Here is a 16,536-nt window from a genome sequence, read left to right on the forward strand (position 1 = left end):
GATCCCATCTTGGGAGCTTCCCTTAGAACTGAATGAAGAGAGACTTTAAGAAGTGGAAATTTCAGGCAGAGAAGTAGCTACTGGAGACTTCCAGGAGCCTGAGTGAAGGAAAGATGGAGGTGGTGGGCCAATGACTCGGTCACTAAATCCAGAACCTGTGTAGAAAAAAATCCACAAAAATATGGATCCTGTAAAAACTTGGATGTAGTAGTGAATGCCTATATTCCCAGAACCTGGGAGGAGGACACCACTCCAACCCAGACTCACTGTCCAGCCTAGTTTACTTGGCAAGATCAGACCAGTGTAATACCCTATCTCAATTACAAAACACACCACCACCAACTAATGAGCAGCGCTTAGGGAATGACACCCAAGAGTCTCCTCTTGCTTCCAGATGTACAGGCACACAAGTGAACCTACACACGCAGTAGCACACACACACACACACACACACACACACAAATACACACACAGAAACAAGCAGAGACAGAGGGCCACTTAAACTAAAATCTGAAGCTCAAACCCGCATAAACCTGCCTCTGCCCATAATTCTAATACTGTACTCCAGCTTCACCCATCCCTTCTGGGAGCCACACCTTTGATTACGAGGGAGGAGAATGTCACTGCTTGGCCATAACTGATGCTAGCTGGTATTGTCTCTGTCCATGACAGAGAGAAGAACCCCCCCTCCCTCTCTCCCTCTTGGAGCTGCAGAGGGGTTTCCCGTCCCTTGGGCTTTTCCCATACCTGTGCAGATAGTTTCATTCACAAGGAACACCCCCCTTACCTCTTTCCCCACCCACTCGTCATTTAAAAAGAACTTCCAGATTTTGGAGCTCAACGCCAAGCTCTTCCTATGGCGTGTGCTGCACAATCATCGTCTGTACTGCAGGTGTTCCCATTTCCATGCGTCTGATTGCTTTCAGTGCCGGCTCAGCGTCTGCGACGTGCCTAGCCCCTGGAAAGCAGTGACCGACGTGTCTTGTACTCCAGGGCTCTGGCGCCCAGCTCAGCACACCTTGAACTGAGCACACGGCACTGGCGTGCAAACAAATGAGCAGGTGACCTGGTGACCTCAGAGACCCAGGGATCCCTGGGAACCTGGTCCTTCCTGCAGTGCTTTTCTTGTGCCTCTTGCCCTGGGGTCCACTGTTTTTCCCTCTGACTCTCTGAGGTGGATCTACCTAGGAGAGAGCTTGGGGTAGGAACACCTCCTAATTCTTGGCATTCAACTCAGGTCTTCTGTGCTCCAGGCTGACCCTGGAGGGGTGGGTTCCTCCAGTGCCCTGTGTTGACAGGGACTTGTCAGGACCTTGGTGATGCTAAAATGCCTTCAGTGTGCCCAGAAGGCAGACTCTTTTTTTTTTTTTTTTTGCGGGAGTTTAAAGTGTCTGGGGAATTTCAGAACCAAATGGTGGTGAATTTAAAAATAACCCTCCGTCTGTTTTATGCATTTGGAAACAGCTTTTACAACCACTCCCAGAAGTCCTTGGGACCATGTGAGCTTATTTGGGACCGAGCAAACAGAACTGTTTCAATGTATTAGCAGCCTTTAAAGTGTTCTTTACCAACAGATGTTTGGGGTAGGAGTGGGAGCTGCCAGTTTATTCTCGACTAAGATAGAACGGCTTTCTGCAAATCCTGGGCCTGGGACTATTTGAATATCCATCAAGAGAAGCTGCTGTGCTGATGGTTAACAATCTATATTTAGTGCACCATACTTGCCAAAAAAAAAAAAAAAAGAAGTCACTATCTTATCTCAGATTCCTTCCACTGGCTGGCACGGGTCTTTATTTTATTTTCTAACTAGAGATAAGAAATCTGAGGCTTAGAGAAATTCAGTGACTTACCAAAGAACACATGCCAAAGAAGGAACTTCATGAGGGATCAAGACCTAAAACCAAATCCTCTGTTTTCCCACATTATGAGGCTGCTCCTCTGGTAACGAGCTCTTCTCAGCATTCAAAGATGTACTAGAAAGTGGTCCAACTAGGACCAGGGAGGTCTGAATTACGATCTATGAACAAAACCCTTCACCTTATATCTTTTTACCTGTAAAATCAGTATGTCTGACTTTAAAGATTCCCCCGTGGAAGGCCTCACCCTCACCCTGGGGAGCAGAAAGAGGATGGGATAGGGAGTCAGTAGGGGACAGGGGAGGAGGGGAGGGAGAGGGAACTGGGATTGACATGTAAAACAAACTTGTTTCTGATTTAAATTTTAAAAACGGAAAAATCAGTATGTCTAATTCTAGTGTCCAATGTTGTCAGAAGCTGTTGGGTATATGATTCCAAAGGCCCCGCCCACTCAAGAAAGTTCCCAGTCCAAGGGAAGTCACCGCCACCCAAAAAACACCCAGGACAGCTTACTTGCCTGGGGCCAGGTTGGAGAACTGATGCAGCCACACATGCCACAGAGCTGGATTCTAGGCCAGGTTTCCAGGGAGGGAGAAGAGGCTCTGTGCTTGACAGTAGGAAAACTGCCCCCCACTGCCTCCAACATTTCCTGAGGACTATTGCTTTCCCGGTCAGGTTCCTGACTCCAACTGAATCTACCTCTTTCCCTGCTCCATTCCCCTGTGACCATGGCTATCACAGATCCCAGAAAGTGACCTGGGCTGGGCGTTGGTGGCACACGCCCTTAAACCCAGCACTCGGGAGGCAAAGGCAGGCGGATCTCTGTGAGTTCGAGGCCATCCTGGACTAAAGAGTGAGTTCCAGGACCTTCCAAAATAATACAGAGAAACCCTTTCTTGAAAAACCAAAAAAAAAAAAAAGAAAGAAAGAAAGAAAGAAAGAAAGAAAGAAAGAAAGAAAAGAAAAGAAAGTGGCCTGGTGTGTCAAACCTCAGAGCCTGTAGGACACACGTGTCCGAGAATAGCTATGGAGATGATGCAACACTTTTGTGGTTGACCTCACGTCATGGGTCATTTAAAAGTTCACACAGCCCTGTTGGCCTTTCTGTCTCTGCTCAGTGGACAGTGTGTGTTAGGTCACTGGAAATCTCTTTTTCTGAGGCTCCCATCCCTCTCCATCTCCCAGCGCAGAGCGAAGTTTCCATTGGCAACAAGATTCCTAGCTATCAGCTTTGAGGAATTCTGCCTAATGTTTATTTTAGTTTATGTATATGGGTATTTTATCTAGGTGTGTCTCTCTGCCCGCAAAGACCGGAAGAGGGTGTTGTGTCCCCCTAGAACTGAAGTTGCAGGTAACTGTGAGCCGTTGTGCAAGCGCTGGAAACTGATTCCAGGTCCTCTGGAAAAGCAGCCAGTACTCTTTAACACCCAGCCATCTCTCCAGCCTCCTGTCTGGTTCTACAGTGCCATTTTCCCCAGCAAGTGTGGTTCTAGTTCTATCATGGCTAAGCACATCTGTTCTTTATGACTTTAACTGTCTTACCAGGCTCCTGCCACTTAGCATCACCTCTGGCTTGTAGGACACAACCAACATCCAGGACATGGCAAGAGGGTGGTGACATGGTCTCCCAGACAGCGTTGCCTGTGGTTGATGTCTGTCAAGTAGTGGGAGTGTGTCTTTTAGTTGGTTTCATTCTAAATTGGCCCGACCAGCTGTGAGCACAGATATTTCTGTATGGACTTCCAAATGACTTGACTGATGTTTGCTTTGTCCTAATAATTCTCCTGGGAACTTGAGTATAACTTCATAGAATTTCATCTGGTGATTTTAGGGGTAAATCTACATCATTACGGTTAATACTGTGTTCAGGAACAAGATGACTCAGAAATGCCGCTAGCTCTAACTGATTTGAATGTCTGGCCTGCTGGGTACATTGAATTTTCTGTGAAGCTTTCCCCATAGTCGGCGGGTAATGAGTGTCTTGCTCATTTCTCAGACAGAGTGACACAGAGACACAGCACCAAGGACCTCGGAGCACAGTCTCTTCCTTCCTTCCTTCCTTCCTTCCTTCCTTCCTTCCTTCCTTCCTTCCTTCCTTCCTTCCTACCTCTTTTCTTTTTTGGCACTTTGTAAGATGAGAAACTGGGTTTCTGTGGTCATTTGAATGAAAATGGCCCCCATAGGTTCATACGGAGTGGCTTATTTATAAGAATTAGGAGGTGTAGCCTTATTGGAGAAAGTGTGTCACTGGGGAGTGGGCTTTGAGGTTTCAGATGCTCAAGCCAGGCCCAGTGGCTCGCTCTCTCTTCCTGCTGCCTGCCGATCTGGATGTAGAACTCTCAGCTCCTCTCCCGCACTATGCCTGCTTGTATGCCACCATGCTGACAATGGGCTAAACCTCTCTTAAGCCAGCCCAATGGAAATGCTTTCCTTTGTATGAGTTGCTGTGGATGCGGTGTCTCCTCACAGAAATCTAAAGCCTACCTAAGACAGCATCTGTCGTAGTACACTCAAGACATTAGTTTCTTATGGCAGCTTCTCTGCCACCCCAGTGGCCTAATCCTCACTGGCAGGGCTGGCCCTAAGCAGTGGGAGGGTGCAGATATCAGAGGCTTGGAGTGGAGGAAGGACCATGCTGACCTCCAGCTTGTGATGAATGTCCTCAGCAGGTCTCTTCTCGTCCTTGAGAGTCGCTGGACGTTTGTTTATGCTCCATCTTTCTTGATTGTGTTGGCTTTGAGTACTCATCTCAAAGCCTCCGTAAAATCTAACTTGTAGCTATTTTAAAAAGGAAACTCCTAACACCTGCCCCTTGCTTTACTGTCCCTGTGAACTGTGTCACCTCTGAGCTCTCCAGTCAGAAGCTGAGTTCGCTGCTTCTCAGTCTTTATTTTCTGATGCACACTACACCTGAAGAAATAAAATCCCCTCTTGAAAAACAGAAAATTCCATTTTTCTCTAAGCACTTCCCCTTGTGCCCAGGATCCTTTACTCAAGGATTCTTTAAGACTTTAGATCATGGAATTTTGTTTCTCGTCCTCCAGCAAGGTGTCCTCTGATGCACCTTCAATGGTTGTTTAACATATTGTAAAAACAGTGTCATTTTCATGTTGCAAGCCATCTGCCTTCTCCCTGGACCGATTTTCTTGTAAGTAGCATTTTGCGATCATTTCTCATCTTACATTTCAGTTTATTCAGCGTGTAGCAAAAGTTTTCATTGTATTCATTTCTCTCCATGAAAAAAAACCTTCCACACACGCATAGGGATCACCTGAGCCCCGTGATAAAAAAATAGTTTCATAAATGCACCAGTGCATTCCTCCATAGAACCCCTTCCATACAGGGATCCTCTTCCTCAGCCTCCTTTCCAAGTAGAGTGTGGGCCTGGGACTTGATGGAGTCTTCCCTTTCTTGGATGCCCTCTTTACTTTTAGGCCACGTGCTCTTAGAACCATGTGTCTCACAGGCAATATGATGCTGGAATTTCCAGAACTCAGCATCCAGTTGATCTTTCAGAGGACCCAGCGAGCAGTTATGGCTCTGCTATTTACATCCTTCCCAATCTGCCTTCGTCCCATACCCAGGCTAAGCTCTACCCACTCAGGGCCTGCGGACTCCCCCCTCTGGATGATGCTTCTAATGCCCCTGCCCCTCAGGCTCAACCATGCAGCCCTTTGGTCTCTTGGAGCCTTCAACCTGCAGACTTGCTCAAGCCTGCAGGACCTGCCCAGCTGGCTTGTTGCCTGGGCTGTGCTTCCAAAATCTGTGTGCAGCTACCTGCTGCTCCTGCCTCAGAACCCACATAGAGTCAAGGATGCATGTGTGCAGCTACCTGCTGCTCCTGCCTCAGAACCCACATAGAGTCAAGGATGCATGGAAACGGCTGTTTCCGGCCTATCGCCACCACCTCTTCCTCTTAAGGTGTCCCCTTTGTTAGTAGTGGCATCCTGCTGTGTGACATCAGAGGCCTCCACAGCCACAAGCCTCAGCAGTTAGGTTGCGCAGGTGTCCAAATAATGTCTGTGACAGAAGGAAATTCTCAGAAGACTGAGTAGCTCAAGTGCCACAAGCAATGCGATGATAGTTACCATGGTGATCTCAAGAGTTCTCTCCTTCTTGAGCCCCCCATCTCCACTCACATGGAGTGAGAGGAGGACCAACCCCCCCAGACATAACGGTATCTCTTGCTGGTCTTTGTGTCTGTCCTTCCGGTTGAACTCTTCTTTGGAAGCCAAAACCTGTAAATCCCAGGGAGGTGTGTTCTCAATCCACGGGTCCGTAGTCCCAAATTAAATAAGCATGTTTTACTTTAATCAGGAATAAATACATGATTGGGCAAAGTGTAATGCTTCCCACTTAGAAATACCCCCACGTGCTCCCCAGAGTTCCAGTCACATTGACCACAACAGAAAACAGCATAGAAATCAGTGAGCAGACACCTCAGGAGGCAGGGGACATGGCCCTCACAGCAGAAGTCGCCGAGTTTATGTGACATTTGTTTCTCACACACTGCCGGTCCCCTTGCCATAGCCTTTGTGGGACACCTAGGAGACCAGATATGCCTCCCGGTGTAAAACACCAGCTATGGCAATGAATGAAGTCATGTCTATGCACATGATTTTGCCATTTGCAGGCCGAGCCCCGGTATATGGAATGCATGTGATGGGTGGGAAATCCGGCCTGCGTTCATTCCTCTTCCTGAGAATCCCTTTGATAAACAGGGAGGAATAGGCCACAACTATTCTGCCTCCCATCCAGGCAGGATATAAACACGAGACCGGCTGGGGGCTTCTCTTTCCTGAGGGTCCTGTGAGTTTTCTCTCTCCACTCACAATCGTGTATGGGGGCACTCAGCTTCTCCAGCCCCGCCTTCCCCAGACAGAGGCATTCTGGTTCGTGCAGATGCCAGCCCCTCTTAGAGTAAAATACACAGGATAAATTAACTGCTTAAAGCCCGTCAGTCTCCTTTAAAACAAACAAACAGAAAGAAACATCGAACCGTGCTAGTCTACTTGGTCCAACGGCCTTTGCATTCTGGGTAGATCCATGGGAACAAGAGCCCCTTGGGCAACCCTCACTGGTCCCCAGTCCATTGGAACTGTGAGGCTTTCTCCTGGTCCATGGTCAAGTTACATTCTGCTGTTAGGCTTGTCTCTCTGCCACTGCAGGAAGCCCTAAGGGATACTATTCACCTCTCTCTTATTCCCATTTGACCTCAGCGCAGTGGCTTCTGCCAATAGGCGTGAGGGATGGGGGTTCCAGAACAACACAGGACCCCTGTAGCTGGGGGAGGCTTTTATGTGAGGGGGCAAGACTGTCTGTGTCAAAAGTTTGCGTGGCAGAGCTGCCTCCTCCCTCTCTCGATCGCCCCTTCACTGACCTACACTCTCGAGTGACGTGGCATGGCCATCCACTCCTGCCTTTGTGGCTTCAGTGCACCCGAAGGCAGAAGGTCCCGCTCGGATCTGAGCTGTTTTAAGTCCTTCTGGATAGTGTTTGGTGTCGCAGGTCCCTCTGAGAAAGAGAGGAGATGTAGCCCAAAGGTCTCACGAGGCCTTTAGAGGTTGCTCTGCTCAGACCCCAGAAGCCATCTTCCTCATGTTCTTTCCCAGACAGATGCTATCCACAGGGTCTCAGAGAAGGGCTTGGACACAGCTCTTCGAAGCGCTGCCCTTTACATCATGAATCAAGCATGATGTTGCTCCACGGTATTCATCAGATACCAGGAAGGAGTCCCTCTGATCGCCATGTAAAGACAGTCTCAGCGTGACTTCTCTTGGTCCCCAGGAGGCATGAGATAGACAGAGAAGTAGAGAGCTCTGGCTTCCACAAGACCCCAAGGTGGCAGCCAAAACCTTTTTCTGTGTGCCAACCAGAGTATTAATCTTCAAAGTACTGGGGCGCCGCAAAGAAGGAGCTCTTGCGTTTGCTTCCGCTGTACACTAGGGAGAGGCTCTTCTTCTTCCGGTCAAAGGAGGTGGTGTCATCCGCGGTCAGGGACAGGTAGGACGCAATGCTTTCCCGGAGACCGTAGCTGAAAAGGGACTCATCCACTGCCAGCGGGTTCTCCGCCCCAGCCGGGTCCTCCTGCAGTCTGTGCGTTTAAAGATGCAGAAAGGAAAAGAAACACGCAGGCAGAATAAGGGATGGATACAGAGAAAGGGAGGAAAGGGAAGTGGAGGAGGAGAGGAAGAGGAAGGAGAGGAAGAAGGGGACAGGGTTAGTCTTGCTCTAAGTGGTTTGGATTCTCTTTCTTGCATTTTATTCTTGCTGTTTGATCTCAGGCGCAGGTTCAAACGTCCCGTGATACACCTTAACGAATGTTCTTTATGGTAGTCACGAGAAATGACCATTTCATTTGTGTCTTGGGCAATTCTGATCTCAGATTTGCTTTAAAATAACTGATGAGATACCTGGGTCCAAGCTCAATTAAAGAGACACCCACTGGTTACAAACCCACAGACACACTCCTGGAAAGTCGATAGCTGCCAATGGACTAAATAGAACAAACGAGCAGAAGTTCTTTTTTTCCTTTTCTTACTCAGAGAGAATGAGCTACTTTAAGATTTGGGTGGTATGTTTAAGCTTTGAATGAGATATTTTTGAATATTAAATTTATACCAAATTTATTTGTATGCTGCTGTCTTGGATTCTAATAGTTAAAGAGCAGGGTGTTGTGTTTCTGTCAAAAAAAATGTGGTGTTCACATTGAAAATGGACTTGAGGGATGCTTGAGACTCCAGAAAACCATAGGCATCATATGCTATGTGACAACCAAGGTTGGTTTCACAGAATTCAGAGTTTACCCTTGCTCATGGGCCCACGGGGATGTCAGCAGAACCAGGTGCTGACTTATGATTTTCTTATGCAGCGATCACCCCCATCTGGTGCTCCTGTGTGTTCACGGAGGGCAAGCACGCATGTATGCTAGCATGCAAACACACTCACTCACGCATGCACACACACACACACACACACACACACACACACACACACACGCACCTGGATGCCCTCTTCCAGTCAAAGGTCTTCTGGCGCAAGGTGACAGATGAGCCAGATGTGGGGCAAGGAGGTGGGTGAGCTGTTGGAGCAGGTGTGTTCTGTGCCAGACAGGGTGTGGTGAGCACACAGCATAGACCGTCAGCCACCTCTGTGGATGGAAGTACACAACCGTTAATGACCCCAGCATGCCGCAGACAGCATGGAGGACAAGGCAGAGGACAGTATAGGTCCCTGTTGCTGGCATGGGGAAACGGAAGCCAGGATGCTAAAGGGGCGTGGGGTTTGGCCAGCGTGGCTATGTCCTGAAGGATGTGAACGCTAGGCTCGCACTGACTTGCAGAGAAAGGGTGTCAGCGTCAGCCAGGCTGGGGTTTGCGTCACCGTTTGCTCCACTTTGAGTCACCTCATGGGTCTCTGAGCCTCACTCTCTCCTACTGCAGAAGGGAAGGGAGGAGATGGCAGAGGGAAGCAGCCGGCACGTGCCTATCTGAGAGCAGAGGCTTCGTTCCAGGCAGAGCTCCGTGTCACTGTCCCTGACTGGGCCAGAGAATGGAGCCGGGCAAGCACTGGCCCCTCTGGATGCTTTCAGAGCAGGAAGACAAACCAAACGAAGGAAGGACAGAAGAAGGAAAGGGAGGAAGAGGAGGAAACAGAAAGGGACGAGAGAGTGGAGCAAAGGAGGAGGCTGGCGAAAGGGCAGAATACGGCACGGAGGACGGGAAGAGGGAGGAGAAGGCAGAAGCAAAGGGCAGGACACAGAATAAGGACCCTCTTGCGCTTGCCACGCCACAGGCACGAAACAAACTAGGCAAAGCCGGCAGGGCTCCCTCAGCTGGCCTATGGTGTCTGGCCTGCAGGGTTTCATCTCTCCCGGAGAGGCAGGAGCTAACTCCCAGGAGTTCTCTAAGCCTCTCTGCTCCATGGAATCATGAGGAATACAGATTCTATTATAAACCCCTAGGCTTCAGGAATCGGTGCCACCTTACGCAGGACGTGGGTCCCAGCCCTGCCATCAGCCCTGGGGAGACCCAGAGCCTAAGATGACAGGCATACAGCGTATCTGTAGAAGGACGTAGGTTCCTTGGCCTCCGTCCACCCATCCTTGGACTTTAGAGAGTACCCTACCTGGTGGCCTCTTTTCATCTGATCTGTGGTTCTCTGGGGGACAGTTGCCATTGGAAACTGTCTAAGGAAGTGAAGCAGCCTAGTAGAGAATGGCATGCCCCCTACACACACACTCTCTGTCTCTCTCTGTGTGTCTCTCTGTCTCTCTGTCTCTGTCCCTCTCTGTCTCTCTGTCTGTCTCTGTCTCTGTCTGTCTGTCTCTCTCTCTGTCTGTCTCTGTCTCTGTCTGTCTCTGTCTATCTCTCTCTCTGTATCTCTCTCTGTCTCTCTGTCTGTCTGTCTCTCTCTCTCTCTCCCCCCCCCTCTCTCCTGGTTTCCAGGTAGGCATCGTGCTAATCCGAAAGTCACCCAGATAGATACAGGTGTCAGAGTCGGATTGGGTGTTGACTTCACTGGATATGCATCTGAAACTGTGACCTGTTGGGACTGGAGATCTCCAGAGGCTTCTCAGGCGATGAGGGAGGACACAGGTAGGCAGGAAGCCTAGGGTCTGCTGCTCTACTGCATGGCATGATGGACTCCAGGGGTATTCTGCTTTAGGTCGACCACACATCGTGTGGCATGGAGTGAACCAGGTGACACAGGCAGGTGGCGGGAGCCAAAGGCTGAGCTGCCCTCACCCAGTGCATCTCACTGAGGCTGTCTCGGGTTCCTGCAGTTAGTAGGATGCCCCACGCTTGGGATACAGAACAGAACAGCACCACAGAAATGTAAGCGTCAGTCCTGACCCACTGACTCAGAACCAGTGACGCGTGCCCAAGGCGGTGCATGGCTTTCCGTACAAAGTAGGTGGCTTTGTCCTGCCTGTTGGCTGCCATGCGCCATCTAATCCACCCTGGCCCCAGCAACTCTGTTCTGGTTCCCGTTTTCCCAGCGAGATCTGAGATGCGATACAGGAAGCCTCCGGGTTCTCAGGCCCTCCTCCGTTTGGCAGAGGTGAGCCCCTGGCTACAGCCCTTTGGCCCACATGGCAGTCAGGAGCGTCTTTCAGGAAGGCATTGGTTTCTGCACCAGCCTTGCTGTAGTCCGGAAGCTCGGGAGGAGGTGGTCATGCCTAGCCCGGCAGTACATGGTCTCCCAGTCATGAGAGCTCCAGTGGGTGGCATCAGCTTCATATCTGCAATTGTCTATGCAAAATTTCTGGCCAGCACACTCCTGAGATGATAGTTATTTAGAGTCAAATACCACAAACAACCTTCAGGCAGAGGTAGTTGAAGTCCAGGACTCCCTTCCTCTTTCAGTTTTAGGTAGGTAGCTACTAGCTTTGAGGCCATCACAGAAGTGACACTTGGCATTGTTTTGCACCTGTCAGACTATATTAGACACAGCGCGTATGTCACTGTGTTTTGCAGTCTGCAAGAGGCTGTTCCCATCACTTTTGTGTGTGGGGAGGGGAGGCCAAGGCCTTACCCAACATCCCTTGCAACGCAGTTTGAGCACACATCTGCCTCTCCCAGCAGCCATGACTCAATGGTCAGAGTGGTCATCTATGGGCCCCCCTCCTCCTTGCAATGCCCTCCACTTCTTCACCTAAAGACCCCAAACCCTAAATGATGCTAGTGTGGTTGCCAAGGCGAGGTCAAGCATCTTGAACGAGGGAAAAAGGAGATATTAGCAAAGCAAATACAAAGCCATTGACTCCTCCCTCCAGCTCGGCGGGAGAGCAGAGGAGGAAGGGGCTAAAGGAAAGCAGTCGCCACTCTGTGGGCGCTCATGGCCAGGTGCGGGCTCTCTCCTCTTCCAGCAATTCTCACTGTGCCCGGGACAGGTAGGAGCAATGGCATCCTCTTTGCAGGGGAAGAAAGTGAGACAGGAAGAGTCACACAGTCCCAGGTGCACAACTGCCATCCAGCAGACGGGGCATATAGAACAGGGGGCCAGAGACTGTCAACCGCTAATCCCTCCTGGTCCACAGAGCAGGATTCTAACAGCAAGAGTTGCCTCTCTCACTGACTGCACCTTATTCCCACAAGCCACACAGTGCTCCACCGTCGTTGGGGTCCTCACCGTCTGGGCCAGCCTAGGAGACGTGTATCTCTGCTGGGAGCTTGTGGGCAAACATGGACAAGACTGTTTGGAGGGCTAGGGAGGGAAAGGTTGTGGCCTTCTCTGGGCATGGGGAAATGGCTGCTTGTCCTACATCTACAGCTTCGTGGGGAAGTGGGGAGAGGTGGACCTTGAAGGTTGAAAACTTTTTGACAAGTGGAAAAAGGGAAAGGAGCGGGACTTCAGAACAGTGCCCCAGAGTCACCCTAATGAGCAGTTCTCAACCTGGGGGCCGCGACCCACTTGGGGCTCACATATCAGATATTTACATTATGATTCATGATAGTAGCAAAATTACAGCTATGAAGTAGCGATGAAATAATTTTAGGTTTGGGAGTCACTGCAACATGAGGAACTGTATTATTAAAGGGCTGCAGCATTAGGAAGGTTAAGAACCCCTGCCCTAAGGAGACAAGCACCTTAAAAAGAGGTCAAGCGTCTACAGTATGTGGTTGTGGCTATGAATACAGGGCATCCCGGCATGTTTTCTCTATGTGGAGAGGACACTCTGCTATCCAGGCAGCATGCACAGATGGTCTTATTTGACCAGAGGCAATGAACTAGCTTGTGACGGTGACAGCATGGGTAGGAGAAAGTTGTTGGCTTTTCTCAGTGACCTACACCACCTACTAAACACTGTCACACTCACCAGCACGCAGGGCTCACCCCGCCGCCCCCGGCTGCCCCTTACCTGAATAATGGGTCACCAGGTCCTCCAGGCACTGGAAGGTGAGCCTTGGAGAGATGTAGTACCAGTTGTTGGGTAGGCGGAAGATGCGGTAATGCTTGACCTGCCTGTGTCTTACCGACAGCGAGTAGAAACCTGCAAATGGGGACAGCAGGGTCAGGGACAGCCATAGCGTCCCACGTAAGGGTGACAGGCTCCCTAGTCCACTATCACCCAGGCGAAAAACAAGATGCCCCCTTGGAGTTCTCTGTGTGGCGCCTGTGGGCAGCCTTACCTCATCTTTTAGGTAGACCTCCTTCATGTGACTAGACCAGCCCTGAGGGAATGGACAGTGTCCCTTCCTCTTGCCCTGTTGAGGTAAGCCCTGTCTTCTCCTGCATTTGATTAGGGCAGGTGAAGTCTTGGTAGTCCTGAACCCTTTCCAAATGCAAGCTTCCAGCTCCTGTATCCCCAATGTCACCACACCATATGCTAGGAAAGGGATCCCATAGTTCTTTACCCTTCATGCTCCCTGCTCCTTAATTTAAGTCGGATTTTCCTAGGAACTTGGAGCAAGTGTCAGTTGGCATGTGTTCTGTGTCGCTGAGAACTCTGTGAGAGATGTGATTTCTCCTTGAGCATCATCAGTGAAGGAGAACATCCCGGCAGGTACCATCACCTCTTGTGGCCTTGAAGTCCCCAAGTGGAGAGTGAGACCCTTGGGCTTAAGTCACGTTCAAGGCACCCTCAGCCTCAGCCCCCTGACCACCCTGAGGGGCATATATATCCAGTTCCATTTGAGTCCTGGCTGTGGAATGACCCACCGAGTGGCTTCTAGCCGTGCTGACAGGAACTAGAAGTGTGGTAAGCAGGTCTGCACTGGCAAGCAGAAAATCATGAGAACTGTGCATACCCAATTGGGGCGGGCGTGAGGGGGTCTGCCACCTGGCTTCACCCTCTGCAGGTCTGCCTGAGGACTGAGAGCAGAGTGATTTGGGGGTGAGCTGTGACTCCCTGGGTCTTCCATGCTCTTGGTCATGCCAACCTTCGAGGCTTTGAATGCTTGTGTGCAGGGGACCCCTGAGACCTACATAGGGCTCTGTCTCCGTGTAGCTCTTAGAGATGCAGACTTTGGAGAGAAAGCTGCTTCTGGGACATCTGTGGTTACATAATACAGTGCCTGCTTCCCCAGAACCGAGTGACTTCCCCCAGCATCAAGTGCTCCCTGGTCCTTAATGGGTCCTGGAAAAAAACTCACAGATACCATGTTGACTCTCCTGTGATTGAAGTCCAAGCTGAGAGCTTGGTTGTGTTTCTCTGTTTAAAAAGGCCACAACCCCACACAAAGAACTACAGGCAACCAGGGAATGCTGGGAGCAGGAGAAAGTCCTCCCCAGGGAGAAGCACAACAATTGGTTGTCCCATACCGAAAGGTCAGCTGGGAAAATGTGCATACAAGTACTGTTATACAGGCCAAGCAGGTTTTACTTGGGTATCCAGGAACACTTATGCATATACATGTATGTACATATAAATATATGAAATAACAATTACAGAAAAGAGACCATGGATCTGAAAGAGATTGAGTGTGTGTGTCGGGAAATTGTGCGTGTGAAGGTTCGGAGGGAAGAAAGGAAAGGGGGATAATATAGTTATGTTATAATCTAAAAAAGGAAGAAAGTAAAAATCATTGTATTTTTCAAAAATAGAAGCAAAAAAGGGAAGCGTCCAGCTCGGTAATTCATAGACGGGGCCATAACATATGTATATATATGATATCCCCAGACTCTACAAGAGACCTTCTGGTAGCTACAGCGTTCACTTGCGAATCACTCTTGCCCATTTACATCCCCATCCCATAATATTTTTATGAAGTAGCCCTCCACAGTTGGTTAGAAATAAAGGAGTATTTTGGGGGCAAGTTGATGAGGACTTTCCCAGAGCACCACCCCGCCATGGGCAAGGGATCCCGTCATAAAGAGAGGAGGCAGCCACCTAGCCATTCAGCGCTGGCCCTGCACTCCTGGGCCCCCTGCCCCTCGGGGCGGTGGCGAGGGCTTTGCTCTTTCTCTTTTTACCGGCACAGGAAACCAGGATGATAAAGATCACCGCGAGTTTCCAAGCTCGCACCTGCTTGCCCTTACTCTCTGAGACGCCCCATTTCATCCCGGCACAGAGGTAACTGCTGCCGGGGGTCTGTGCGCAGCGAGAACACGCGCGCTCCACTCCAGTCTCACCCGCACTTCACAGAGGAGCGCGGGGTTCAGAGACGTAAACAGAGCTGGCGAGCACGGGCCAGGCCCAGACGGATGCCCCCGTCTGTGTGTCAGCACGCTCACTGCCCAGGTCTGCCATTCACGAGCTCTCAGTCGATGGGACCGTGGCCTGCCCTGTCCCTATCCCCCCGCTCTCACGGTCGGTATGACACGGGGGCGCTGGTGTAGGACCCGGGTCTGTGGGGGGGACAGACCCACAGTGAGGCAGCTGAGAGACATTGTGAAGACACGCGGCTCACCTTTCTTTGTTTCGCTCTCCCGGATCATGAAGGAACCCATCTTCGTGTCCGGTAATTGCAGCAGTTCCTCGGCCTTGTCCCTGCCCAGTCCTTCAAACAGCCAGCTAGGAGTCAAGGGGACAGCGTCAAGCGGCCACGAGAAATCAAGACAGGCTAGCACAAGACTTAAAAGCAAAGTTGAAGGCCAGTTACCAGAAAGCTGCCCAGATTCCGCAGATGAGGGACATCACCTGGTGTTTCATTCATTTCTTATTCATTCATTCATTCATTCACCTACTCACGCTGCCGTCTTTCAGATGACGTGCTCTGAGGAGCTATTTGTGCCCAGTGTTAGGTGAGGAATGACTAGGGATATATATATGATATATGTGATTTCTTGCCTGTTTCTCAGCACTGACCAGAGCAGGCTCTGACCTTGTGACATCAGGTTTATGCACCGTAAGCTGCACCATAGGATGATGCAGCCTCTACCCCCTGCACTGCTGCGTTCCCTTTCGGTGTCTAGGGCATCGTGTAGACTCAGGAACGGCAGAGTGGACTCGGCGACACCGGGGAGGAGAGAGGTGCAGCGTGGCCCTGCTACCGAGCAAGCAGCCATCTCTCCGGCTGCCTCTCTTCCCACTGAGCCTCTGCATGCTTGCACGAGTCTGGCCGCTGCCGCTTGACGGTGACAGTGAGTCACCGTTGTTGGTAGGTGCTCGGCGTAGGCCTCAGTTCACCAGGGGCCGTAGTTTAGAGGAAGGGTGGACGCCGGCTGTTCATCCCCGGGTCGAACTCAGGCTGTGAAGGACGGTGATGTCTCTGTCTCGCTGCCACCTCATTCACCAAGGCGCACACGGGCTGGGGTTGAAGCGGGCAGGCTGGGCGTCCCTGAGCACTGGGTTCCAGGATACCACAGGCACAGAGGTAGTTACATTCCCCTGTGGGCTCAGCACCATGACCGTTCTCCTCGTTAGAACCACAGTACATTGTATCTTTAAATTTGTCTAGCTGTCACAGAGCGCAACAAAATACATGGTGTGTCAGTTTCAGTGTAGATGGTAAACACTGATACACCCAAGCCCTTCTCAAAATCCTAGTTACAACTCTGCAAATAAAACAATAGCAAGAGCCATGTAGGCATATGAATTATTTTAGCACATATATATGATATAATATATTATATATATATATATAGTGTATTATGACTATGAAGGCTAAAACCCTCCCTAAATCTCCTAAACAGATGAGACTTCCCCTCAGGCACATAAAAAAAGGAGCCTGAGGACTGGATTGATTAAGTAACTTATCCTGGCCTGTCGAGAGAGCAAAGCTGTGCATTCTGA

The 16,536-nt window shown here is 50.3% G+C and overlaps 2 protein-coding genes across 9 annotated transcripts in view; one reads left to right on the forward strand and one right to left on the reverse strand.

Moving 5' to 3' along the window:
- The window catches only part of Tg (thyroglobulin), a 182,412-nt gene that overhangs the window by 107,755 nt on the left and 58,121 nt on the right, over positions 1-16,536 (forward strand). The gene's annotated exons all lie outside the window — the stretch shown is intronic.
- Positions 6,146-16,536, reverse strand: part of Sla (Src like adaptor) — a 51,835-nt gene continuing 41,444 nt past the window's right edge. For all 3 annotated transcript variants that reach the window (XM_040730651.1, XM_040730652.1, XM_005078692.4), the window contains 4 exons: positions 15,212-15,315; positions 12,721-12,852; positions 8,859-9,006; positions 6,146-7,950 (listed from right to left, as the gene is read on the reverse strand). In XM_040730651.1, the coding sequence (XP_040586585.1) occupies positions 7,737-7,950; positions 8,859-9,006; positions 12,721-12,852; positions 15,212-15,315 (598 nt within the window). In that variant the 3' untranslated portion in view covers positions 6,146-7,736. The remainder of the gene's footprint in view (positions 7,951-8,858; positions 9,007-12,720; positions 12,853-15,211; positions 15,316-16,536) is intronic.

Source organism: Mesocricetus auratus, unplaced genomic scaffold, assembly GCF_017639785.1.
Source record: "Mesocricetus auratus isolate SY011 unplaced genomic scaffold, BCM_Maur_2.0 Super-Scaffold_100023, whole genome shotgun sequence".
Lineage (NCBI taxonomy): Eukaryota > Metazoa > Chordata > Mammalia > Rodentia > Cricetidae > Mesocricetus > Mesocricetus auratus.